The sequence below is a fragment of the Protomyctophum bolini genome (genome assembly GCF_963924005.1).
Source record: "Protomyctophum bolini genome assembly, chromosome: 9".
NCBI classification, from domain to species: Eukaryota; Metazoa; Chordata; class Actinopteri; order Myctophiformes; family Myctophidae; genus Protomyctophum; species Protomyctophum bolini.
Genome location: NC_137870.1, coordinates 23391097 through 23418544, shown reverse-complemented (window position 1 = coordinate 23418544; position 27448 = coordinate 23391097). Strand labels below are relative to the sequence as shown.

Sequence of the window (27448 nt, the reverse complement as noted above, 5' to 3'; positions counted from 1 at the left end):
AAACTTAATTCTGCCATGTCTCTCCAAGACCACATCAGCAACAAGTGTTCTATGCCCTCATGGCTTATCGTCCTCTGGGATTCTTGTACTATTCTGCTTTACTTTTCATTTGACCTAAAAAATAAAAATAAGTCAGAGTATCAATCACAGGGAAAAACATTAACAAAAACCTTGCAGATCCTTGCCTCCCTCTAGTGGATCCATTAAACAGCACAATAAATCACACAGAACATTTCCTGTTCTGTTCATACAATTCCAAATTATATTTTTGTATCAGGTGTAATAAACTGGATAGAAGCAGGATCCACTTTCAAACCCTATTTTGCTTTAAGGCACACTCATAGCCAAACGGTTAAGGCATCAACTACCCTCGATTCCATTCCAGCTTGGAAATGTGTATTCCTTCCTTCTGCCCTCACTTTCCTGTCCATCTCATCTACCCTGTCCTGCGAAAAAGTAGAAATAATAAAATAATCTCAGACAGGCAGCTTAGGACCTGTGTAAATGGAGTAATATCCTTTAATAATGTACTTGTATAGCACTCCATTCATACATCACTTCAAACCATGTACTGTATCAATATAAAGATAGTTATTAATTGGTTGAAAATTGCATTAGGAGAACTTCCGCTAGAACAAGATAAATGCCAATGAGTGGCATAGCTAATACCCTGAAACCCAGATTTTGACTGGAAATCATCTCAAGATCAGTTTAGACTGAGGGACTGCGATTTGTGCAATACATTAGCTTCTAAATATGAGCCCATCTGTCCTCAATCTGTCATACCAGACGTAGGACTGGACTGATCAGTCATTTGTTACAAGGATGTCTGTAGGCTCTCATTTCACAGATCAGACCGTGAATGTGATCTATGCTGCCTCCTGATTGGCTAGTCCATCATCATGTCAGCGCCCTCTCCTCCGGTAGCGTCTGCCAGGCTAAGGTCTTCCAGCATCTCTATTAGGGATATGCGTGGCGCACCCTCATCGTCAGTGTCACTCTCAGCCTCCACTGGGATCTTAGATGCGTCTGAAAATAAAGATGCTAAAATTAACATCACATGAATATCCTATATACTAAAGACGAAAATACGCAAGGCCAGAAGAAAAAAAAAACGTGGTGCTTCAGAACGCCACTGAACTGAGCAACTTCCACTGAAATGAATAGCGGGGGGGGGGGGGTGGGGGGTCAGTCCGGTTCAGTCTATGCTTTTAATACGTGTCAACATGTAGTCCAGGAAGTAAGTGAGCCCAGTGTCCATGACAGAGACACTGGGCTCACTGCTAAACATCTAAAATATCAAAAACCACATACCGTAAATCCTCTTTTAGGAACCCGGGCTATTATTTGTCTCAACCGATCAAGATACCGGGCTTTTATTGGAAGGAGGCAGCTATAAGAAGGAGGCATTTTATTTCTAATTTTCAAACTGATCATAATGAACAAATCACATTTTGGGTCAGTTAGAACACAGTAAAATGTATTGGGCTCATGTAGCCTATTGAAACCAAGTCCTCATGAAATATTGAACAGTGCAGTTGCAGGTGCTCAATGGTAATTTTAACTGTTTTTCCATTATTGGCATATTGCCTATGGTAAATACCATAATAACATCAACATATCAATTTAACTTGAATAACCAATGTCATTTGAAGCTATATGATTCCCTGCTATGTCATTTGAAGCTATACGATTACCTAGTTTCATATGACATGAAACAAATAAAAATACAATGGCAGTCCCTCAGTCAAATCTGGTCACACTTCAACTGAGATAGACTACCACAGTACTGTGGTAAAGGCCTACAGTTAGGCTACTGACAAGTTCAGATGCAAATAATAACATAAAAATAAAATGTATGATAGGCTATTTCATATACCGGTAATATCAAATCAGAACAGTGCAACACTGTAGTGCTTCATTCAACGGGAGGGGGGGAGAGAGAGAGAGAGAGAGAGAGAGAGAGAGACGTGTTAGAGAGAGCGTCTCTCTCTAACGCGCGCACGAGAGAGAGAGAGACGTGTTAGAGAGAACGTCTGAGAGAGAGAGGGAGAGAGAAAGAAAGACGTGTTAGAGAGAGCGTCTCTCTCTCTAACGCGCGCGGGCCGTGCGCGCGAGAGAGAGACGTAGAGAACGTCTGAGAGAGAGAGACTTGTTGCTAACGGGGTCCCGGTAGCAACAAGCTAACAGCATACCGGTGGTACGTTTGTTCCATAAAATGAGAGATCCAAAAGGCGCATGGGGCTGCGCCAGGCTGCAAAACCCCCCATGCGCTCATTGATCTGCCGTTTATCGAACCAACGTTCGTTGCATGAAGGGCAGATCTGTGGGGGCTCTCTCCCGAAGTTATTAACTTTGTTGTTGTATTGTGTGCGAGCCGAGCACCGCGGCCACAGCATCTGGACAGTGGATGCTGACGTGACAGGCACAGCCAGCCAGAGCAGCGAAAGTAACAGATACGGCACTTGAAAAAAAAAAAACACAAAAAACCCCGGCTCATAAATGGCGGCCGGAATTTATTTACTTAATTCAACGCCATCACCGGTGATTAATAGGGGCCCGGAAATTAATAGAAAGGAGGCGTTTACTGGAGGATTTACAGTATTACACACGACCCCCAGGAAAGTGTTCTAAATCTTCTAAACGTCATTAACATACATTGTTTGCAAAAAGGGTGAAGTGTCCCATTAACCACTGATCTGTCTCAATGACAGCTTCTGGATTAGAGGGGATTTAAGAGAATGAAAATAAAATGTCTAAAGCCCTAACCACACCAAAGGGTCACCATGTAACTCCTTGGGTCCAAACGGTTGCAAGGAGTTAACGCTAAAACCGTCTTGACCCTTTGGTGTGGTTAGGGCTTTAAAACACGTAATCTGAGGGGCCCTGAAACTCTCCCAAGGAATCAGCCTGACTCACCTCTGAAGATGTTGATATTTTTCCTGAGCGCCTCATCCTCCTCCAGGTCCTCTAGGAAGTCCTGATATTGTCTGAGAAACACGATCATTACATGCTTAAACATTCAACGGTCTAATATTTTTACAAAATACAAAACCTGTATATCCAGTCATTTCTGGGCATAAACAAGAAGTTGAAGGATAAAGTTAAGTCTGATAATGATACAGTGCATGTTCACATCATGTACTTTTCCAGACGTGGAAAACATTTTTCCCCGATTTCAAAATATTTCCAAGAATTTCATGGCCGTGAGAACCTTGCCTGTATGATGTCACCTCAATGAAAGTGAACAAAATTGATAATTCACAAGTTAGGTTGTACTCATTTTGCTGCAAGCTAGAAACATGATGAAACTTTGTGAAATGATCCAGTGTTATGCAAACTACTGTAGTTGGACTGAAAACTCCAGTGTTGCCCTGAGTTCAGGGTGGTCGGGTTTGATTCCCTGGCCACCCTTGAAACTGGTTCACGGGAGGGCCGGCTGACCACTGCTACATCACTATGACTCAGACATAACCATAAACCATATTATATGGAGATCCGTAGAATTCTATTTAGCTTTGTATACACTAGTTACAATACAGTACCACCAATAACACTTTATGGCAGAGATCCATAAAGATATATAAAAGGTATCAGAATGCCTGACGAAGGCCGAAACGTTGTGAATTTTGATTGCTTGGTAATACATTTTTTGGGAGCATTCTCTTTAGTTTATCTCTTATTCGAGCACCAGTTGAATTTTCGTGGATGTGCGTGCATCTCCTGACCAGTGACCACTAAAGACTCATCTGCTTTGCCCTAAAGCCTATTCCACAGTGCAACACACTGGCAACTAATGGTAAGCCAATGATGGCCTTCTTAATTAAGCACTTCATGAATAAAATGTAGATGGGTTGTTTTTCCAGTCCTAAATTTAGGAAACTTGGCAAAGGACTTGGCATGAATGCTGCATAACTTTCCTACCTCTCATCATCTGGGGCCAAGCCCTCCCTGTCTTTCTCCATTTCCTTCAGTTTCCAGTTCCTACGTTTCACCCTCTTGTTGCGGTCGTAGCTCTTCTTAATCAACACCTGTTTGGTTTGAAAATTGTTCAAATAAAAAAAAAGCATGTCTGCAGTAGTTATAGATGTTGCACATTTGAACACAGAGTATGGTAAAGTACCACTAGGGGTCAGTATCTACAATTCTATGGTTTTGGGGGAGCTGTAAGAAAGTAATTTGTTCACTGTGGATGATCAGTAATGGGGTCTCTTACCACATCAGGGACATGGTGAGGGTTCATCTTATTCAGGTACTCGTCATTTACGTTGGAATTGGCAAAGTCAAAGCTGTAGCATAGTAAGACAAAGTAGCAAAATAAGCAGATATCATGGGGTGCATTTGGCCTTTATTTTGGGCAGCATTGGACCTCTTTATCGGCCTCACAAACCTACCCCAGCACCAGGTCTCCTATGTTGAGCAGGTGACCCAGGAAGGTACGACAGTGGTACTGCTGACTGGTATTCATCTCCGATGTCTTCTGAACCCACGCCTCAGCCAGGACGTGCTTTTACACACACACACACACACACACACACACACAGAAGACAGTTAGCATCATCCTACCATATTATGTAGCAAACACATTGTTGTCTTAAAGGACAACTTTAGTTTTCTTCAACCAAGGTTCATGTTTTAGAGTGTTTTTGAGTGTTATCTTTGCTGCTTTCTTTCGATTTAGGGATTTTAGCTGTTTTTGACATGGGCATTCGAGCATGGGGCTAAATATGTATATATATGTATTGTACTGAATGTGAAGGTAGCCTACTGGGGGGAAGCCACACTGTGTCATAGGCTCAATATGTCAGTTTGACACATTCAATAGATCCCGTGATCTTTTGTGGCCAGATGTAATTTCTTGGGGTCTAGTAGGACTATAGTAAATAATAAAAATAATAAATCGCTATAAAGTTTTGTAAAAAAATACATATGCTCGAAGGCCCCGACCCCCTGTCAAAACAGATAAAATCCCTAAAACGAAAGAAATCAGCAAATCGAAAAGAAATTACACTCATTATTTTACTTTCACTAATAAGAACCTAAAACATGAACCTTGGTTGAAAAAAACTAAAGTTGTCCTTTAACACTCTAGAACAGGTAGGCAACCTTTGGCACCAGTGACAACAATGGCTAAGTCCCTCCCCAACCCGTCCTTGTCCAATAGGCACGTTAGCAGCGAGGAGACAGGGCAAGCTGTCCTTCTCCCCCATAGAGATGCATGTTAAATGACGGGATTTCTCCATATAAATTATCAACCATTTCAGTAGTAAGAGCATCAAAATGTCTTCTAAATCTAGCCAACCAGGCCTGCAGTAGGCTATGCACTGGACAAAATCGCATGACATTTAAATAAACTAGAAATACGAGGAAATGTCAGAGGGAGAAATCTACTTTTAACAGCCACCCAACAGATGTGGCAAAGTAACATTAGTTGCACGGGTCAGTCGTTTAGATAAGCTGTGTATATGTTCAACAACACAGCCATGCAAAATAACACAGCTATGAGGTGGCGAACGCTTGACCTGCATAGCAACAGTTGCTAAACTATTTAGATTGGCATTGGACAATCGCTTCTACATTCCATTAAAACTCTGTCTGGGAGATAGTCAGCTTACTGCTCTAATGATCATTATAACAACTAGACCGGTGCCCGGGTGTAGAGCACCAAGCCGGTAACGATGGAAGTGCCCACCCATGCACAGTCATGCACACCCAACGAGCGGTCGAGCAGCCATCTGGCCACTTGACACAGCAGCTGATTGGTCAGATGGGTGGGCCATGAATGCTTTCCAGATGTTCAAGTAGGCCCAGAAAACGTTGATAACCACTGCTCTAGAAGGCAACAGAATGGTACCCTCAAACCTGTTGGCATTTAAACAAGACACTAGCCAGGCTCAGGGATAATGTAATGGTGACATGGCCTGCCATAGATTTACCCTATAAATCAATCTATTCTACTGCCACAACCTCACCCTTCAAAACACTCACCTTATTGGACCTCAGGCCTGCACCAGCCCCCAGTTTCTGGTCTCTAATGATGTCGATATCCATGACGATGAACTCCTGTAGCTGCCGTGGGCTACAGAGACTATTGAAGGGTTGGCGCCAGTATGTGCCCCCGTCCACCTCAGCAACTAGTGGATAAATATGATGAATAGATTTTGACAGAATGGTACACATAATGAGTAGAGGTGCTCCGATCACGTTTTTGGGGGCAGATACCGATCACAGTGGTGCAACCACTCCAAGGAACAGCAATGTCCGTGTTCACCTATGTGTTGGTTAATGAGCACCAGTCTGAGTACCAGTAGGGGCGCTGTTGTGCCAGAAACAGAGAGAGAGACAGCGCTGGACTGTTGCCTGCTAATGAGAGAGAGAGAGGGAGAGAGGGGAGTTGCACCACTCGGTTCACACGGGTGTGATTTTTCTTTAATGATCGGCCGATACTGATACCGATTCTTTAAATTATTATTTTATTTATTTTACTTATAAACAAAAACCTGGCAGAGTTAAAGGAAAAAAAAGAGAAAAACAAGAGCAAGAAAATGAATCGGTAATTATGTGCACCGTATTTATGCATGGCATATTATAAACACCATCAGTATTTAACATTAGCTGCCACTGTACCTTACAAACACCACCACAGTACCTTCCATTCTACACTTGTAGGAAGCTAAACTAAAACTTGTAAAGTTGTGTTCTGAGGATTTCTGTGGGAAAATAGCCTGACCTTATGTGAATCTGTTTCTTGTTAAAAATGCAAGTAAAAACAGTTTAAATACCGGCATAAAAATAGCCTGGCCTTTGAACACTAATTGAAAACGCGTGCACTGCCTTTCAAGACGTCACAAATCTGCAACAGAGAACCTCTGAACCCGTTGCATGATCAATAGTTACACCAGATCTGCCACTTCCTCTTATTGATTTGATTACACAATGTTATGTTCTCATTTGGCTGTACAGGCCAAGTCTAAGTCAATTGAAAAAAGGTTGTGTGTGTGCCTGTCTGTCTTATGTGGTATGCTTTGTTTAGGAGCAGACGAAAGCAGTTGAGTTAGTGGGCTGTGATGAACATGTGGCAAGCAGACTGGGGTCAGTTTAGTACAACAGAGGAGACAGACCCGAGGCACATTCCACTGCTCTAATGTTAACCGACACGTGAAATATGAAGATTTTTTATAGTGCCGTTTTAATGTAATCCAACACTCACCCTAAACTGCACACACTATCAAAGTTGGAGTTGGCTAGTCCACTCTCGCATCACAGTACTGATTCTCAGAGGGATATCAGGGAACCTTGAGGGTAGAACTACACTTAGCTAAACCTATAGTTTAATTCTACATTTACTCAGTTTGCTTTGAGGTGCATGGAAGCCCATTTCTGTCAACATATAATAAATATTTTCCTAGCAAATACGACTTTAGCTTTTTTTCTTTAAAATGTGGGATAGGAAATTGCCAACACGACCACGTCATAGCAGAGGCCCAAGTGTTCAAATGTGTCAACATCAGCAAAGCAGCAGGGCGAGACGGCATCCCAGGTGACGTGAGCTGGCACCCATGTTTTGGTAACATACCAAGTGTGTTGTCAATTCATGTCAACAGCTAGATGATGGCTGGTACAATGATAACATGAATGTGACTACGGCGTGAAAATAAAGCAGTTCTGCTTTATTTTCTTCTGTAGAGAATGTGCCATCAACCAATCTTGCTATATATTTCTTGTTCCGTGTCTGGCTGAATATCCTTGCACTCTGATTGGATATACTGTCCATCGGTTTACTAGTATAACCCAATTCCATGACAAGGAGGACAACTTCTGGGAAAATATAGCCAACTGTAGTGAAGTTATTTTAAGTGGATGGCACACAATCTGAAGTACAGTAAGGTAGGATATGGTATACGCATGCATTATCGGTATAGTGCAAGTTTAGTTGACAAAATCTATATGTATTTTTTAAATGGGAGACCGACTTGGGATGCACCTATGATGATGTGGATTGGGAGATAATTTTAGAGAGAGCTCAGAGGGTTCTGGTTTCCACCAAACATAGACAGATGCAATTTAACATTTTTACTTTACTCCGCTCAGGTTACACAAGATTGATAGAAGCATCTCCACTATGTGCCAAAGATGTAAGATAACAGAAGGCTGCCTATTACATATGTTGTGGAACTGCCCACTTTTAATCGATTATTGGAAGTTCATCATGTCTACTGTCTCTGAAATCATAGAGGTTGAAATACCACATGATCCAAGAATTTGGTTACTGGGTGACGTTACATTGATCAACACAAATTTTAACAAAGCATACTTTGTGTTACTCGCCAGTACAGCTGCGAAGAAAATCATCTTTGGAAATCTGAAAAATCACCTTCACAGAGACACTGGCTGAATGAGCTTTCATCATACTGTACCCCTGAAAAGATACTGTACAATGTAAGAAGAAGGCCTGCTACTTTTGAAAAGATATGGGGCAGGTTCTTTGAGGTTCTACCTTCAATATCTCCTCTGGGTTGATTTAGTTTTATTTATATTGTTTCCGAGTTGATGCTGTCAAGAGGTGTTGTGTACAATACAGAGTAATGAGAGCTGTGTAGTTTTCCTTTTTGGGGTTGGGGTGGGGGGTGGGTTTGTTTTTACTGTTTTTTGTCTTTTCCTTTTTGAGTTTGTCTTGTCTTGTTTAAAATAAAATAAAAAGTCATGATTCTGTAATTCATTGTTGTAAATATCTGCATTTTCAATAAATAAATCTTAAAAAAATAATAATCTATATGTATTTTCCGTTTATCTTATTGCTGTTATTTATCATACCAATTATGTCATAATAAAGAATCTTGAAACTTCTAGTGTAGCACATGTGCAAGTCTTTAATTACAACTAGACCTATACGTGCCCGTGGGCCATCGGCCTACTTGAGAACGATGCAACTTTGGAAATTAATAATACCTGTTGTCAACTTGTCATAGCACCCGTTTTAACTGTCTGTGTCCCACATGGAGATCAATTGGCTGAGTCAGAGGCTGGAAATTGCACAGGTGAGGGGATTTAGGCTGATTAGGCCCACTGGCAGAGCCTGAGCAGAGCCTTTTGTGGTGGTTCTGGAGAACCGTGGGTCCGACAGACTCAAAACCGGGCACTCCCTTGGTTCCAACAGCCACAGTAGGATGAAGATGAAGTTGTGGAGAGCACAGAAGTAGAAGTTCAGTAAGTGTACTCACTCTGCAGTGTTCTGGGGTCAATGAGGTGAATGGTGCTGGTGACTCGAACACACACACACACCTGACCCATGTTCCCCAGGCTCTGGGCCAGACGAGGTGAAAGGCACACCACGTTGTCCTAGCAACCAAAAAGAATACACGCAGAGAGTCAAAGTAAGGTCAGAGCGATAACAACTTTGCACTCACAATGGCAGCTCACTTGGCTTCCAACCACTCTTAGCTCACTTGGCTTCTTAACAGCTCTTGTCCGTTCCCCTCAGTGAAAGCCCCAGAGAAGTAACTGAGATTTGGAGTTGAGCTCTGGGATTACACCTTTGTATTTGAAACATGGCAGAAAATTATGCAAAGCAAAGTTCTGGTCAGTGGTATCTCTAAACAGCAGTATTATTTAAGATTTTACTGGTGACATTTAAATCCTTTCAAGGCAAGGCTGCATGTTTGCTCATAATGCAGAAATTGAAGTGTGAAACTGCCCTTCCCTCGTTTCAAATATGAATTAATTTTGTAGCAATTTAACATTGTTTTGATGCAGTCACACAAATGCTGATTATGGTTTGAAGAGCACATCCTAGTGTACTCAATGAGAAACATTATTAATCTACCCCCTGCCATTTCACATGCAATTATTTTGGTCCCATGGTATTAATCATGTTCATATGCAGCTTTCTGGCAGGTGGTTATCTGCTGCTGAGCAATGTAAGAGGCGGAATGTAAATTAAGTAATTATAGAATATTCATAAATAAAAATAACTTATGAGATATATACTTCCACCCATCAATGTAAAGAGCAATATATATAAATATTTATTTATTTTTAAGGTTTGTAATCTCGCAAGATATATACAACAATCAGTCACCTTAATGATGCATAATTAACAGTGACAAAAATATGACCAAAGATTGCATCTATTGTATTAAAACAACTTGAATACCTAATTGACTTGTTTTGCCTTCATGCTAGAGCGCATGCATTTTAGCTGTCTACTGAATAAGTCTAGGGAATCAGCTTTGAGGGGTACACAGCCAATACCAATAAGATGAGATAAAAATATTATTGGCTAGGCAGTGTTTTCAATCTACATGTTGGTAAAAGTATCTTCCAGAAAACACAAGAGAAGCATTGATGAAGCAGGGATTTGGGTTGCAACAAAACTCTGCCCTGGCTTGTCAAAAGCCAAACATATGGTATGAACATGTCTGCATGTCTCAGATACAGAGGTCTAACACAAACCCATTGGCGCGCCCCCCCCCCTCCCCCCACATGTATATACCTTGCAGACAGGTACAATTTCCATAGAGAAGGTGCTCTTATAGTTGTACTCATTTGTGTGGACATCATGAGAGATGAGACGCTGGGATGTCTTTGACCTTTATAAATGAAAGAGTATCACATGTCAGAGATTTCATTGAGTTACAAAGAGAACGTATACAAGTATCATATATACAAGTATCATAGGTGATCATAGGTAAGGTATCACAGCCAAACACTGTTCAGTTCAGTGTGCATGTTAACCCATTTTGGGCGGGAACCCCTTTTGGTGTTAGCATTACGTTATGCTTTAGCTATTGAAAAATAGCAGATCTACAAGCTCATACCGCGCCACCGAGTGGCGCGCTACGAGATTGTAGGTCTGCTATTTTTGAAAAATCGAAGAACGACTGACATAGAAGCATAGCTTTTTTATAGCTTTTTTTTAACATCTGTCAGGATGTAGAAGACATTTTTAGAATCTGATCTCTGGGTTAAGAATTCACTGTTGGTTTTGCGTGGTCTAAGGGTGTGTTCACACCCTCCACCCGTTATAAAGAAAAGCTGCTGCCAAGAACGCTTTCTGTTGAAAATGAAAACAGGAGGGGACGGGGTCACACAACATGATTTCTTTCCCATATCATTGCTTACAGAGAGACCATAAGCTTGGCCTTCTATTTGCCTATGTCACCATGGCCATATTGAATAGCTGGAGGAGAATTAAACATTACATTACAAATTCCTACATTGGTTGTAGTGTGGGTCTTTCAGGGTAAAGTCTACTAAATAAACTATTTTATTAAAAAAGAAAAATATATCTACTGAAATGTTAAACTTGATCCTGATAGTGCATTTAGTACTTCTCACCTGCATGGTACAGTACATTGTAGGAAGTCTACCATCTTCTGAGCGTGCTGTTTAGAGGCGTAGTAGAAATCAATCCCCTCTGAGAGAGAAGCAGAATTAAAATACTGTACACAAATAAATTACCAAATGTGATTCACAGCTCAACAACATTCCAGAAAAACTTAGACATGGAAAAGAAAACACACATACAAATATTAGGTGCAGCTTGAAAATGGTAAAGAAATAATATGGCTGCCACATGTTGGAAGCCTTCAAAGCTTTTAAGTTTTGCAGAGACATGGAGGTCATTCAGATGAAACTGGCTCAATCATCACTTTACTACCATGTCCATGAATAAAGGCTTCTGAGCAGCTGAGACATAACTTAATGCACACAGCATGCGTTTCTGAGGATGTGGATTACCAGGTGTGTGTGTGCTCCTAGCGTAGGCCACATATGGCAACAAATGTTGGACATCAAACTAGATGATTAGGGAAGGCATGTTACATTGGGTCATGTATTGTCTGTCAAGTATGTACGCCCGCACGTATGCGTTGTAGAAATCTGAGTCCTCAAATAGGTTATGAGATGACGACTAGCATGTGGAACGCTTGGTCTGACCCAGTATGTCAGATAGATCACATGACCTTCTGAAGCTCACTCTAGGGCAGCTTGATTGGGGCCAGTGATATGCACACATGGTTTGCCATCCGTTACTCCGTAAGAACATAAAGCAGATTAACTATCCCTCCCACTTCTGCTCCCTGATGAACAGACAACCCTATCAACGTATAGGAGTCGCTACTTCAGAAAGAGAGAACACCCTCCCCACTCAGGTACCAACCCGCAAACTAGGCCGATTGTGTTTGTTGGGAGCACGAGGCCAAGGCACGAGGGAGGAATCAAACCCCAATCTACACAGTGGTGGTCCGGGAGTTTATCAATGACATTTCCTTTTAATTAGTTGCACATGACAAGTTCTCATTTTGTTATAAAATCATACCCACCATGGATTTCTTTGATGTTGAGAGAATTCTGGTGGAGCTTGTGTTTGAGGATGAGCTGTTCTAGATAGTAGAATGTCTTTTTGTGCTGAGTCTATGAGTGGAAGAAAAGTCAGTGAGACACATACTGAATATAAGAAAAGTCAGTGAGACACATACTGAATATATTCAACTAACCACATAACTCTGTAGTGGGTTCCACACATTGGTTTGAAAGTTAATTTAGTCACTTGCTTACTGCATAATCACTGTAGAATCTATTCCTGTCAAATGTTTTACAGAATACATTTAATAACCGCTTCAGCAGATCACACCCAAGGAGAGTGTTACAACAACCATAACTCCCACAGGACCAGCAGGAGTCATTTAACTGAATATTAAATAGATTTGAGTAGTAGTATGTTTTGGGGAGGATTTTTGATCTGAGAAATTAACATGAACTCACTTCACTCGACCTGGGAACAATGTGTGAACATGTGTGCATTATGTCTTCAGTGTAGGGTAGGTTGAGAGGGGTGGTCCTTGAGGATATTTTGAAGTATGGTAGTGGTCCAAATTTCAAAAAAGGTTGAGAACCACTTCATTCATTACAACTACAGCACCCATGAAAATAAAATAATTTCAGATTTTCAGAAGGTCGTAGATTTCTGGGGGAAATGGTGTGTGTGTGTGTGTGTGTGTGTGTGGGGGGGGGGGGGGGGGGGTTAAGGATCCACATTGACCAATATACACCTACCTTTTGCCTAACTTGCACTACAGAGTTCCAGAAGTCCTTGGCTTCCACACGGTGGCAGTCGTCACACATCTGGTGCAGGATGACAAACTCCACCACAAACACCTGCTGCAGGATGGCTCCATTCAACACCTAGTAGGAGAGCCACACACACACACCATTCAAGACTAGCAACGGAACTCATAGAATTAAGGCACGCAATCAGGACTTAACATTATATCGCATCAAGTGGCCTGAGGAGGCACGTCTGAAGCCTGTCCTGTACGGGAGTCTGCAAAAACGGATGATGTGCATTACATAGCATAACAGTCAAAACACTCAGCAGTGTTCTAGTGATATCACTGGGTTGCAATCTATGAATATGAAATCTTTAAAGACTGCAAACCCTTTACACTGGCTGTGACCTCGATAACCATTCAATATTACTCAGGTTTATATGACAGAGACAGAATTTGATTCTATGAAATCCATCAAAAATGAACTGAGATGCACATCAAGAACATATTTATACAACATCAAGGGCAATACAACATCCAAACTTTTTTTGCCAGCAAATGAGGTGAGACGTCATTTTGACGACACTCAGAACGTCTGAGTGACATCTGATCTGTTTTTGGACGCTCCTGCACCCCTAGATGTCCTGTGCGAATAAATTTGGGAAAGCCTGACCGAAACTCATCTTTTCTGACGTTGGAAGGAGCACAAGTGTCCCATTCAAATGGTTGCCTCTTCGAAAGAGACAAAAAACATTGCATGTTTTGAAGTCACTGTTTCTGTGCTTTTTTCTGAACAGTGGGAGAGTCACTATTGGACACGACAGACCCCGTTATGGCACAAACAATAGACCTGGCCCAGAGAAGCACAGGGCTCGGGTTCTCATTAAAAGGTCAAAGAGCTGAGATGACAGCCACTGGCAACAGTCAAATAAAGCACTGGTTCCAAAATACTGTCACGCGACCCATTTTTATGGATCACGGGTTGCGACACGAGTAAATATAAGTTAATACATTAAAAGTTCCATTAATTAGAAAACAAATGTTTAAGTACTATTGAAAATATCCAGGCTATTTTCATTTGTTTAGGTCACGGGGAGACATCAACATTTTGTTTTGGGTCTCTAGTTAAAGATTGTGAACCAATGAAATAGTATAGTACTAACATTGTATCATCTATGCTTCAAAGGTGCGTTTCTAAACCTCAACGTTGGCACTCGTTTCATCCATGCTTCAACAATGTGTTCCTACATTTCAACTTTTAACTCTTGACATCATCTTTCATAACTGTTAATTATAGAAAAAGGTAACCCGAGGTAGTCATCTATTCACTGCCTTTGAGAACTACATTTTGAGTAGGGGTTCCTAATCCGTTTTAATCTGATAGATTAAATGTCACTCTCTCATGCCTATCAGGTCTCCTTCTGTGTCCTCACCTCTTTCTGTACAGTCAGTTTTATCTTGATCCTTTTGGAGTGTGGTTCCGTCCACAAGAAGCCAGCATCAATTAGTCGCACCTGAGTGGAGAGCGTTCTAGTTTAGAGCATGTACTGGCAAACAAATTCTTCACACATTTACACACAGCAAATCTCAAACTGCCAGCAATATTACTTGGACCTGTGAAAAGCAAGAGATATTAGGCAAGAATAAAATGTGATACAGAGGCCTAATGCCACTGTGATTGGGTGATTGTGTATTTACTATAAACTTTACATTTTATATACATTTCATTCACTGCAGATTAACCATTTGAACCCTAGCTTTAGGTTTAGGCCAGTTTAAACATTTCCAAACCCATTTGATATTCGGGGTCAGACTGGACTGGTAATACCAACTTCGACCACTTGCAGTCGTACATTTCTTTTCCTTTAACTACAGACCACCGGCCGTCTCCAAGGGACCTCAGTCGGTGCCTCGAGTACCCACCCTTAATAACTAAAAACAACTTTTTCTCCCATTTAGCATTGCTCGTTTGTGCTTTTGATTTTGTAACCCATTTTTCACCCCTGTGTCAATCATCTAATGTGATCCTGGGCTCTACACACCCTCCACCAACCTAGTCCCCATATATGGGGGACAAGGGGAGAGCAACGGACTTGAACTCATGCTTTCTTCATGCCCGAGTATCCAAGTTGCTCCTTTACACCTGACAGGGGGGAGTGTCCCTGGTTGGACATAGCGTGTGGTAGGAACACGTTATTCCAAACAGTTCCTTTCCCCTCCATCAGGCGCCCCGGCTGGCCAGGGGGAGGCAGTTTAGTGACCAGGATTACTGCATGTTGTGAGGGTACCTACCCTAGGGGACACGGGGAGAACATGCAAACTCCACACAGAAAGGCCCTTTCGCCAACCCCGCCTTCGGGTATGGGCACTGATGACGCGGAGGAGGAAACACGCCGCCAGCACCCACAGCGTCCAGAGCGGGAATCGAACCCAGGACCTTCTAGCTGTGAGGCGACAGCACTATCAACTGTGCCACCGTGCCCCCTCATTATTCAGTGTTAAAGGGAAACTTCACCCATTTTGCAAAAAGAATATATGTTAATGTTTATAAGATTTAGAACACTTTCCTGGGGGTGTGTAATATGTGGTTTTAGACATTTTAAATTTTTAGCAGTGAGACCAGTCTCTGATGTCATGGGCACTGGGCTCACTTACTTCCTGGACTACATGTCTTGACAGCCCTCACCCTATCCACGCGGAGCAGTGCACCAAAGCATTATGGGAATTGTAGTCCAGGAAGGAAGTGAGCCCAGGGTCGATGACATCAGAGAACACTGGGCTCTCTGCTAAAAGCTTAACTATCTAAAACCACATATTACACACAAAGACCCTCAGGAGTGTTCTAAATCTTAACATCATTTTTTTTGCAAAAAGGGTGAAGTGTCCCTTTAATGATTTCAGCTCACCTCTTTTTTCAAATCCAAAATGTTGCCATAGTGGCAATTTAAATGAAATTGAACTGAGCAAGTCTTGTTTCAACGCTGAAATCAACACACACGGATTCCTGCCAGGGACACTGTGAGCATGTTCTCTCCTCAGCGTCATCAACGCCCATACCCTAGGTGGGGTTGGCAAAAGGGCCTTTCTGTGTTGAGTTTGCATGTTATTCCTCAACATATGCATGAGTCAGGCAGTCAAATGCTCATTCAGTTTTGGTCCCTTCCACAAAATTTCCTTGAGGTAATAAAACAAATCATTATGGTGATACATTAAAATAAATAAATCACGAAAAACCATGTAAGTTGAACTTAAGAGGGCCACAACTGGGAGGGAAGATAAAATAGTTGGAAAGTGTGATGGAATTTTTCAGAAACTTTCCCCCCCACTGCACAGCCACGTCGACGTCTGCTCAAAGCGCTGATGAGGAGAATATCTGCTTTCAATCTGCGCCCATGTTAATCTGCTACAAACTGCTTGTGGTTGTTTCAGCTAGTGTTGTGTGGGAGTGACTGACTGGGACAGTTGTCTCCTTTGGTTGGATAAAATAAATACTTCACCTTTATGAACAAAACAAAACAGCTTCACAAAAACACTGTTGGTGTAAAAGCCCCAACCACACCAAAGGGTCAAGACGGTTTTAGCGTTGTCCCTGTGGTGTGATGTCTTGTTGCACGTTGACCCACGTTGAACCTAGTGATTCAACGCATGGAATTCAATGGCCCAAACCACACCAAAGGGTCGAGACGGTTTAGCTTTAACTCCTTGCAACCATTTGGACCCAAGGAGTTGCATGGTGACCCTTTGGTGTGGTTAGGGTTTAAGAGATTCGTTTGTTTTTAAGGTATGCATGATTAATCTGGCTTCATATCGTTATTGACAATATCAGCCTTAAAAATACAATATTGATATCGATCATATATAATATATTTATAGAAATATTTTAATGTATTATTATTTATTTTATGCATGCAAAGGCTTTTTCTGACGAAGAGGGCTGCAGAATGCAGATTCAATCAATCATCTGGGGACATTTTCAAAAGGGCCAACCAATTGGAAAACTATTACACAGAAAATACTAGATTGTTGTTTGAACCGATATGTGCATTAGTAGGCCAAATAAAGCAGGTAATACGAGTGCACTGTTTTTAAGAAGTCTGCATCTGCAGCCAGAATTACAGATAATGTAAAACAGGTGTAACATAACCTACTGGACAGTGGATACATTATTATTTGACATTGAAATTAATTGATTATGGGCCAAAATTTCAATATCGTGCATCAATTTTATGCATCTTGTGCATCTTCTTGAGTGGTGCAACCACTCCTATAGACAGCTATGTGTATCCCTGGCTGTGTCCCTGGCTGTGTCCGAGCAGGGAAATAGCATTTGGTTGGTTTTCACCATCAAGTGTCACTGTTGCGCAGATTAACGCAATTATATTAACTGAATATAAGATGATTGGGTGTGACAATACAGTACAGTGACAGTAGAGGGACCCCCTGGGGACCCCACACGGTAACATAGTAGTCATTTCTCAACCATTTCGGACGCGGGTGGCTAGTGGGAACTGGGCACAAGTTAGGGGGAACACTGTACATGCGTTAATTGCGCTAAATATTTTAACGCAATTAACTAAATTAAATACGTGTTAATTTTGACAGCCTTAGTTTTAATACTTTTTTTTTGTTACATCGCACTCTTCATCACCGTATGAATAGGCTCTGGGTTGCTAGATGACCGAGTAGACTGCAAAGGAACGGGAAGTTAAAAAGTCCACCTCCTTCCGCCTCATGTAAACAGATTTTTTAAAATGCATTTATCTCCGATTATTTTTCCACGTTGCGTTTTTGGTCAAAAGGAGCTTTATTCACAGCCCATAACTCCAAAGTGCCGATGGCGGTTACAAACTGTATGTTTGGGCCTTTCAGGTGAATTAAAATAAGATGGTGGGACACTTTAGTTTTCACAGCCATTTTTACTTCCGCTTCATGGCCCGGGAGTTGTTTTGAAGGAGGCCTTCAAAATAAGAGTATGCACTAAAAATATTGTGGCACTTTTTAATTAAATGATTAGTCTGGCACTACATATTTTTTACTACATACGTTAGAAACAACTAGATGCTCCGATCGACCGATCCATCGGATCGGCCAAGCCAAATTCACCGATTCGCAAATCCGATCAAAAAAGTTAAAAGCTGCGCCGTTTATATCATACATACAAATAATGTGTCACAGGCTCACAGCTCTCCCCCGCAGGCACCTCCCCCACAAGTATTAGCATGCGTTCTCTCCTCTTGTTGCACACAGAAAGAGAAAATGTTCGCCGACTTCATACTTGCAAAACAATTCCATAATATGCTCCATTGCTCCACACTCCATCCACACAGATGACATTCCAAGTTGTATCCTTCCACTGGTTTTTGTTGTTTCAGTTTCACCTCGCTAAAAACACATTCCAGTTTAAAAACTCTACCGCAGCAGCAAGTCAGCAGCTGTAGTGTGGAATGCAGAGCATTGCGTTGCCAGGTTGCGAGTTCCAAGCCAGGTATGTTTTTTACAAGTAAAAATAATAAAAATTATATATGAAAAAAAGAAACAAAGAAAAGTAATCAGGAAAAAAAAAAACTCGGTGATCGTTACCCCCAGAGTCTACCGAGTGGGGAGGAAGAGAGACTTGATGACAGATTCAACGGCAACAACAAGGGTGCAGAGAAGTCTCAAACAACAAACAATCTTGACTCAAATATACCAGAGTAAGGCCAACTGTGGACAAGGACGGATGCATGCACACCACACAGGTGAGATGTAGGAGGACCCTAGGGAGGAAGCAAACCATAGTCCTAGAGACCTTTCAGTACCTGCAATCTGGGTCGGGAATTGATTGGTCATCACTCACCCAACACTGCTCCAGTGGAGCTGCTTAGTGGCCAAACATACAGTATAAAACTGTGGATGTACTGTGTGTCTATCTGTGTTTCTATGTGCAGGGCGTTGCTGAAAATGAGCACTTGTGCTCAGCTACTACCTTAGGTAAATCGAGGAACAGTCTTTTTACTGGTTATGTTTGTGAACGCATACATTTATATGAAAGCATTAATATCATGTAGCAAAAGGATGCACGGCTTACTTTGGTCATGGAGCCCTTCAGTTTTTTCAGGCAAAGGGTCAGTAGTTCCCTGGACTCCAGAGCACATGTCATCCAGGTAACTGGATGCTGCAAATACCTGTACATTGAACACACTCTCTTAATCTAAACCAATAGTACATACTATAGTTCGATAATAAATGTAAAACTAATTGATAGTGTATTAAATCATTAAGATTTGTTTTGTAAAAAAAAAATCTATAAAAGGCACTCATACCAATGTTTCCACATCAAAGAGCTGTATCTAACAGTGCTAAACCTAGGATTAGTCAACACCTTAATCACGTTATTATGTGACCCATCAAGTCTGCTTTTAAAGCTGAACATGAGGTTTCTCAAGAGAGCCTGGAAGGTGGTTAGACACCAGAGTCGCAGAAGATCTGACTAGCACTGCCACCCCTAGGCTTCTTCAGGAGAATCCTGAGAGCATCATTATAAGCCACCTTTAGCTTGCGCAGACTCTCTTTTTTATAATTCACCCATAAGGGGGCTGTATACAGCGGGGTGCAGTACGCTCTAAATAGGTTCACCTTGACCTCAACTGAACAGTAGTGAAATTTCCTGGCTAACATATTAGCTTGGGCATAGAGCATTCTTCGCTGTCGATACATGTCAGCATCATCTTCCATCTTATCAGTAATGATGCGACGGTGTGACCCAAATATTTACAACTGCTGCATAGACTGCTTACTACAAACAGCTTTGGAAGACCCATGCAGATCCATACCTTTCACATTGCCTGCAGAAGTGCACTGAAACTTGTTTGGGAATGCCCTCTGAGATGTCAACCTGGGTGCGTAGGCAGGACACGCACATGTTGGCTGGGTTGGGTGGGATAGGGACGCCGCAGGTACAGCACAGGCTGAGTGCAGGAAAACATTTAAAAATATATTAATGATGTCCTTGTATGTATAGAAGAATGCCTGATTCAACTCATCATTAAACGTTAAATATCTGGGCACACATAATCTGAGTCAGAGACTATCATAGAACTTTTTTCGAGTCTGACTATTACTTTCGTCAGACTAGATTAAATACATCTATGATAGTCTTTACAAAGTCAAGTTTTAATTACTTACATATTCCCCTGGATACTAGTGGCAGGAGCTTGAATATACTCCATTCTGGACAGCCAGTCAGATCTACGGGGGTAACCACATCAGCCATCAGTATATGATAGTATAGATTTATAGAATAGCTATAATACCTTACCAATACAATATGGAATACATCAATACACGGTCAAACGACAGTTTTTAATACAAAAAAACATGTAGCATAGCAACGTTAGCGGAGCGCATTAGCTGATCATGTAGCTCACAAAAGCTATGATCAGGAATTTGGTCGACTAATATGCAATGACATCTATGTCGATGTCAACAAAGTGATTAAATAATTTCCTTTCGAACGACATATACAATCAGTACAACATACCAACGTTTATACCAGTAGATTATAGTTCCACAGCACGTTGAAACATTGCGTTGAAAGCATCCACGTTTCTATCAGACTGCTGCTGGGAAAAGGATGATGATGTCATCAATGCTGCGACAAGGACCGTGCACTTGGGGCTGTCTTTCATTGCCTGCATTGCTACTAAGGTAAGTAGACAGCAGTACCATTGTAATTGAGCAATAATATTACAAACGGTCAATATTATTCAATAATACATAGCACTGTAAAAACTGTAAACTGTAAAAAATTACTTATTATTTGGCTACATTGCGCCCATAAAAGTATTTTGTAATGTAGGCAGAGCAGAGTTTATCACAAAATATAGGCTACAGGATTTTCATTATCCAGCTGGATCTCAAACTTTTACCATAGATTTTTTACAATTGAGCTAATAGAGCCTTGCTTGCTCAGGCCGAGGGATATATTCACTTGACTTTACTGGGGCCAGTGTCAAATTGCAGCCCCTGAAAATACTCTTTAAGATTGGTTTTGAAGGAGTTTGGGGAGTAACACATTTTTGTGCCATAGGAGGAGAACTAATTTAGCCCCTTGTTTGAGCCAAATCTGGGTTGAACATGATTTGTGGAGCTCCCTCTGGTGTTGTGATTGTGGACGTCCTTGACGTTTAGGAAGTATTTGTGATGTATACTGTAGTCACTGTAGTGTATAGACCTGCAGGCCCATCCATTACATTGCAAGTTGCTGTACTCCACCCTGAGCCATCCCACCCTAGCAAAATGAGCTGTAGAAGTAAGGCCAAGCAGTAGCCTGACCAGTTTCTTTTGGGATGTCTGGAGCCGTGCTATGGTACTATGAGGTGAGGTGCATGGATAGTCAAAGTGACGTGATGAAGTGTTCCTGTGCGTTCAAACCTGAAGCTAGGCCTATTTTGTTTACAGTCGCTTCAATCACATCACTTTGGTCATGCAGGTCAGTGCTGATTTAAAACAAAAGTCCCTTTGCTCATGTTGCATGCAGATTAATTGGCTGTAGACAGTCAATTAACTTTGGCAGTGTAACCTAACCAAAATGGACCTGCTATAGTTCACACAAGACGGATCGGTTCAATATATTTAACATAATTCCTGCTAATATATCATTTATGAGCAGCAAAATGTATGTCTTTGCAAAGGGTTTGTATATTGGTTTTTCCACCGTTGCCGAGTCCCGGCGTTCAGTTCAGTTGGATGGGTGAATACAACCAAACAGCTAAAACATTTCCAGGGTTCCGGACAACATCAACGCTGATTGGCTGTCAGGAGGACACATCAATGTGTGGAGTTGGGGGGAAACGAACTTCACTTCAGTTGGATTTTTCCAGCTGGGGGGGAAGATACGACATGGCCATTCGCTTCGTTCACGTCGCCCTGTCGCACCACGCCCGTTCGCACAACTTTTAGTCTTTGAATTTACTTTGTATGTAATCGCGCCGCTCTAACTCTCAGGTCTGAACACTCAGTTCTCAATGTATTCTTACTCACCACCAGTGAGGAGATCCTGTACAGAAATCTTGTTCTTTGGTTGATTTCTTTGATTACTTTAGTTGCCATCACTGGAAAGATTTGCCTCTAAAATGGAACCCGGGTAGGCAGCGTTCTGTTCACCTCCACCACCTGTTCTCTCTCTCCCCACCAGATAGGATTGCATCCAGCTCACTGATGTACTATCAAACGAAATGCTTTTAGCCTATCAATCAATATAGAGTGATTTACGGTGTCAAAAGCCTTTTGGAGGTCTAGCATGACCATGCCGCAGTATTTGCCTGCATCCACCTTGTGTTTGATGTGGTCATTCAAGGAATGTGTCAGTGGAATGGGATGTTCTGAAGCCAGATTGGAATATATGCATTAGATGTTTTGTTTTTTGTTTTTCCAGTAAGATACTTTTCAACCAGTTTTTTTCCCATAACTTTCAAGAACTAAGAATAGAAATAGGGCGGTAGTTTCCGGGGTCTAATTTGCTTCCTTTTTTTGTACAGAGGGATTACCCTAGCTACTTTTAAATCTTGAGGGACGTGTCCCTGTTTGATGGAGAGTTTTGTTATGTGGGTGATGCTTGAAGCAATGGAGGCGGCAGAGTCTCTGAGAAATTTGGAAGGGATGTTAACTATTTTTCATATTAACTTGTCATGGCCAGTGGCCTTGTTTTGTTGAAGGGCACTTCATTTTTTTAAACACCTCATCAGTTGTTACAATTACCAGTTTAAAATCTTTGCGCATAGGCTACACCTAGATTTTTGTAGAAAGCTTGGATGTGCTCTACTACTCAAAAAAGCCCAGAGTGAGATCACAGTTAATCACAGTGGCTATGTTTGTAAAGATCGTGTCTAATAATAGGCCTATATAATAATATATTATTAATAATAATAATATAAGTGAGACATGATTTGACCTATGGTACAAAGGGGAACTCGCAGGATATTTTGATTTTAATCCTTTTTATTACATGTATAATGTATATTATGAGAGCTCTATTATGAGTAAATTATTCCAATGCCATTGCTATGAAATAATCACTACATTTCAGATTTCTGCCTGCAATACTACCGATGTATCTAACATTTAAAATATTATTATTTATATCATCTCTGATAGGTCTCATGAAATGATTAGATGGCTAGCCTTGCATGATCCCGTATTATAATAGATTGAGATGCGGCCTACTTTGTGACTGTGAGCATATGTTTGTCATATTGCTTTATGAGTTATACATTTGTTTAAAAGAATGAAAAAATGCTTCCATTCATAATTCAGACAAAAGCCTCAATAGTAGGCTATTTAATAGCCTACTTGGTAGCCTACATGGTTCCCATGACGCTATAATTATTCATGACAGTCATGTACCAGCAAACGTCAAAACTCAAAAGTTGACATAGAGACAGATTTGATAGTTGGTTGCTTACGCGCCTTTTATATTAACGTTTAATTATCAAGTTTAGTTAATTATCATTCTTCGAGAAATGTAGATAATATTTGTATGGGATAGTGCTACGGAGTTAGCCCAAAATGTTAGATTCTCGTAAGTGAGGGTAAATCCGTGTACCTTTCGTTAGTCAATACCTTTATACTCTATCTATCAAGGCTGTTCATAATGTTCACTCACTGTGTACGTGCGCACCTCACGTGGTCAAAAGTGGTGCGGTCCTTAGAGCAGAGCTACTTCTCAATAGTAGCAGCAGCCAGCAGAAGCAGCAGCAGCTGAGAATGTGAGTACTAAGCCTACTGAAGGTAGCCTATCGGTTCATATGTGGTCCGTCCTCTATTTTCAGGATTGCGAGAAGACTTCGGCAGGCAGACGCAAGACATACGCAACCGGCGATTGCGGTCAGCATACTGGCTGCTTATTTATAAAGTCCTGAGCGGCAGCCAGCCCAGTGAGCCCACACTAAACCCAGGATTTTTTTTTATCCGGGGTGGCAGCAGCTCAAAGAAGAGCTCTCCCCCTCTCTCCAGTCTCCGCATCAGATGGACCAGGGACCACCGCTGGTTCACTGCGGGGCTTCATGCTAGAGTGAACCAGCCACGGCAGTGTCTCTCAGCCCGGATTCCTCCAGCTCACTGGCCGTTATGCAGTGACGGGGTTACACACCGGCTGAAGATGCAGTGACTCCGAAGTCAGAATAGACTGTGTTTTGGACTGTGGAGACACGGGTTTATTCGGCGGGGTTATTTTTCTTTCCGCTGGACCTACGCAAGCACCGATAATGGACTGAGATCCGCGGGTGACCGTGAACAACCTGCTGTGATTTCTCGCCTGTATAAATGATAGAGGATACCATGACACTGCTGTCTCTATTGGGTCGGATCATGCGTTATTTTCTGCTCAGACCGGAGACCCTGTTCTTGCTGTGCATCAGCCTGGCTTTGTGGAGTTACTTCTTCCACACGGATGAGGTGAAGACCATCGTCAAGTCCAGCCGAGATGCGGTCAAGATGGTCAAGGGGAAAGTGGCGGAGATCATGCAGAATGACAAGTTTGGCGGTCTGGACGCTCTGGACGCAGAGTTCTCCAAGACCTGGGAGTTCAAAAGCAACAATGTAGCGGTCTACTCCATCCAAGGGCGTCGGGACCACATGGAAGACCGCTTCGAGGTCCTCACTGACCTGGTCAACAAGAGTCATCCATCTATATTTGGGATTTTCGATGGCCATGGGGGCGAGGTAAGTTGTGGAGTGAAATGAAGTGAGGGAAGCCTCATGGACTGAATTTATATCTAGGCTATTACGGTATACATTATAACAGTTCCCAAACCCTTAGAGATATTTGGTGTTTGCCCCAAGCCAAGCCAGGACCCAAACTTACAAAAATACATTAAGAATGAATCACTTCAGTCTTACATTTATTTTGGAAAATAGATTATCTACAAACAAGCTACAACTTGACTTGTTGTATATAAAGCTGCTGGTTTCACTGTTTAATTAAGAAGTTTTAAATGGAAATGTCTGATTTGTTAAATTTATTCATTTAGTATAAATTAGTATTTTTTTTTAAATCCTTTAAAATAATAACCATTAAAGGTCTATTTGGGTGCATGTACATTCTTTGAGTTAAAGTAACACACTGTATATAGGGCCTATGTCCTAATCAATGCAAATTGAAAGCAGAACATAGACTTGATACAAGCCAAGGCATCTTGAAGTGGGTCATTCATCACTGATTTACCATAATGTCTCACTCCTCCGCAGTTGGTTCAGTTTGTCATAACAGTTACATTTCCATGGAGTGGTGGTCACTCGCTTTGCACTGCCACTCGCCACACTGCCACTTGCCACCTCTCTACTGACACATTTGTGTCAGAGAGGTCTCCTATCTCTCCAAGTTCACAGTGCTAACAGATGTTGCCATTCCACTCAGTGGCACCAAGGGAACAGCCTGCCATAGAAATCTTTGTCATGACACCAAACAGATGTCACTTGAGGGTACAGAACAAGTCACTGTGAGAGGGTCTTTTGTCAGTAAGAGAGAGTACAGTGATACATTTTGATGAGGACATTTTGTAAACGGTGAACACATTTGAAAACCCAGACTTGTATTCATTTATATTTTCATACATTGTGTTCATTTGATTCGACTCTAGTTACTTCTACTAGTGGTTCATACATTATGCAAACCCAGCCAGTCCAAGTGCATATGGCCATGCCATACTTTAAGTCGTATATCTTCTTATCTACGTGTGTGTGTGTGTGTGTGTGTGTGTGTGTGTGTGTGTGTATACACACAGTATCTCGCTCGTGCACATCCGGGTTTAGGAGGTGCTGGTATAGTTATAGGCAAGATATTGTAGCCTGGTTAATAAACCAGACCGAATCAGCCGTTGGCAAAAAAAAAAAAGCCTGCCGGCGCGGTCCGTGCGATATTAGTCTGGTTTATTAACCAGGCTAAAGATATTGTACATCAAAGACAGAAAACTTCCCACTGCTTCTTTCAGTAAGGGACTGCACACTGCAATGATGATGGACAAGACTTAAAGCTTCATCTCATTTTTGAGTGGTGCAACCACTCCTATAGACAGCTATGTGTGTCCCTGGGTCTGTCCCTGGCTGGCTGGGTCTGTCCGAGCACGAAAATAGCTTTTTGTTGGTTTGCACAACCAAGTGTCACTGTTGAGCAGCATAACACACACACACACACACACACATTAAATGTAGATATGATGATTTGTGTTACAGTATAGTAGAGGGACCCCACAGGCCTACACAGTAACTCTGTCATTTCTCAACCATATCGGACACGGGGCGGCTAACCGGAAACGTGCCGGCCCCGGGGGGTCTGGAACTTCCGGGGACCCCCCACGGAGTTGCACCACTCACTTCACACGGGTGCTCATTTATTTTCTGCACAATGCATGTACATGTCTTGTCCATCATCATTGAAGTGTTGTTTCTGGTTGCAGCTATAGCTGAAACTGAGCTACATGCAAAAAAGTATCTGAAAAAATAGCCGCCCTGCACCTTTCCTCCCCTCATGACCCCAGCAACGGCCAGGGCTCCTCATGACGAAGGCCTGTGGGCTGAACATGTTGGTTTCTAAATAGTTGTTTTTCACCATTTCCCTCTCCTCTATAGCACCCTCTCTGTTTGTCTCTGTATTTTTGGGATGGGGGGTGATTTCTGATGTCATATGGTCTCCCCTCTTCGTCTGAGTTTGACTTCTGTGGTACGATGGCATTCTAAATATAGTCCGAGACGGAAGTAAAGATGACTATTCTTTAAGGGGGAATTTCATTTTTGGCTGCGGCGGCGCTGAGCACTGCTGCTTTTGACCAAACGTGGTCATTGGCTTGTGTGTGTGTGTGTGTGTGTGTGTGTGTGTGTGTGTGTGTGTGTGTGTGTGTGTGTGTGTGTGTGTGAGAGAGAGATAATGCCAATAGCAAGAGTATGAAGAGTGAGAAGAGAGCAGTAGGAGACAGTGGGTGTTCACATTTTCCCATTTAGACATTTTTTTCTTTTTCTTTATTTCATATCATGTCCACAGGCAACAATTTGGTTTGTTTCATTCCTACACCCTCTTTTGAAGTGTATGCCAGACAGCAGCTTTTGGGACACTTCCTCTGCATAGAGAATTTAGATTTGCTTTTAAGCCTGAGGGCTGCAGATAAGGCAGAGATGCTTGGTGGCCCAGGGCAGCAGCAAGGAGGACTTGCTGCCTCCACTGGCAGAAGGAGAGTGAGATGTCACTCCTCTTTTCTGCATACTCTCAGGCAGCTCCTCCACACGACACACAGTTGAGTCGACAGGTTGAAAACAGACTGTAGAGCAGTTAAAATAATTCACCACAACGGTACAGTTGCTAGATGGTGTCTGGGTGAGTAAGCACTAATTTATACTTGTGGCGTACGGCCATTCTGCTCACTGAAAAT

The 27448-nt window shown here is 41.9% G+C and overlaps 2 protein-coding genes across 2 annotated transcripts in view; one reads left to right on the top strand and one right to left on the bottom strand.

Annotated features, from left to right (window-relative positions):
- Positions 1–493: 493 nt before the first annotated feature.
- Positions 494–20661, bottom strand: nmd3 (NMD3 ribosome export adaptor). Its single transcript, XM_080771711.1, has 16 exons — positions 20569–20661; positions 20214–20276; positions 19862–19996; positions 19117–19213; positions 14483–14563; positions 13057–13185; positions 12324–12414; positions 11338–11416; positions 10493–10589; positions 9222–9339; positions 5989–6134; positions 4395–4507; positions 4217–4289; positions 3925–4031; positions 2920–2990; positions 494–1029 (listed from the first exon to the last, which is right to left on the bottom strand). Exons 2-16 carry the CDS (start codon positions 20255–20257, stop codon positions 890–892), a joined length of 1521 nt encoding a protein of 506 aa, XP_080627837.1. The 5' UTR covers positions 20258–20276; positions 20569–20661; the 3' UTR covers positions 494–889.
- Positions 20662–23757: 3096 nt separating this feature from the next.
- Positions 23758–27448, top strand: part of ppm1lb (protein phosphatase, Mg2+/Mn2+ dependent, 1Lb) — a 52770-nt gene continuing 49079 nt past the window's right edge. The window contains exon 1 of the mRNA XM_080771809.1: positions 23758–24749. Within this exon, the coding sequence (XP_080627935.1) occupies positions 24351–24749 (399 nt within the window). The 5' untranslated portion in view covers positions 23758–24350. The remainder of the gene's footprint in view (positions 24750–27448) is intronic.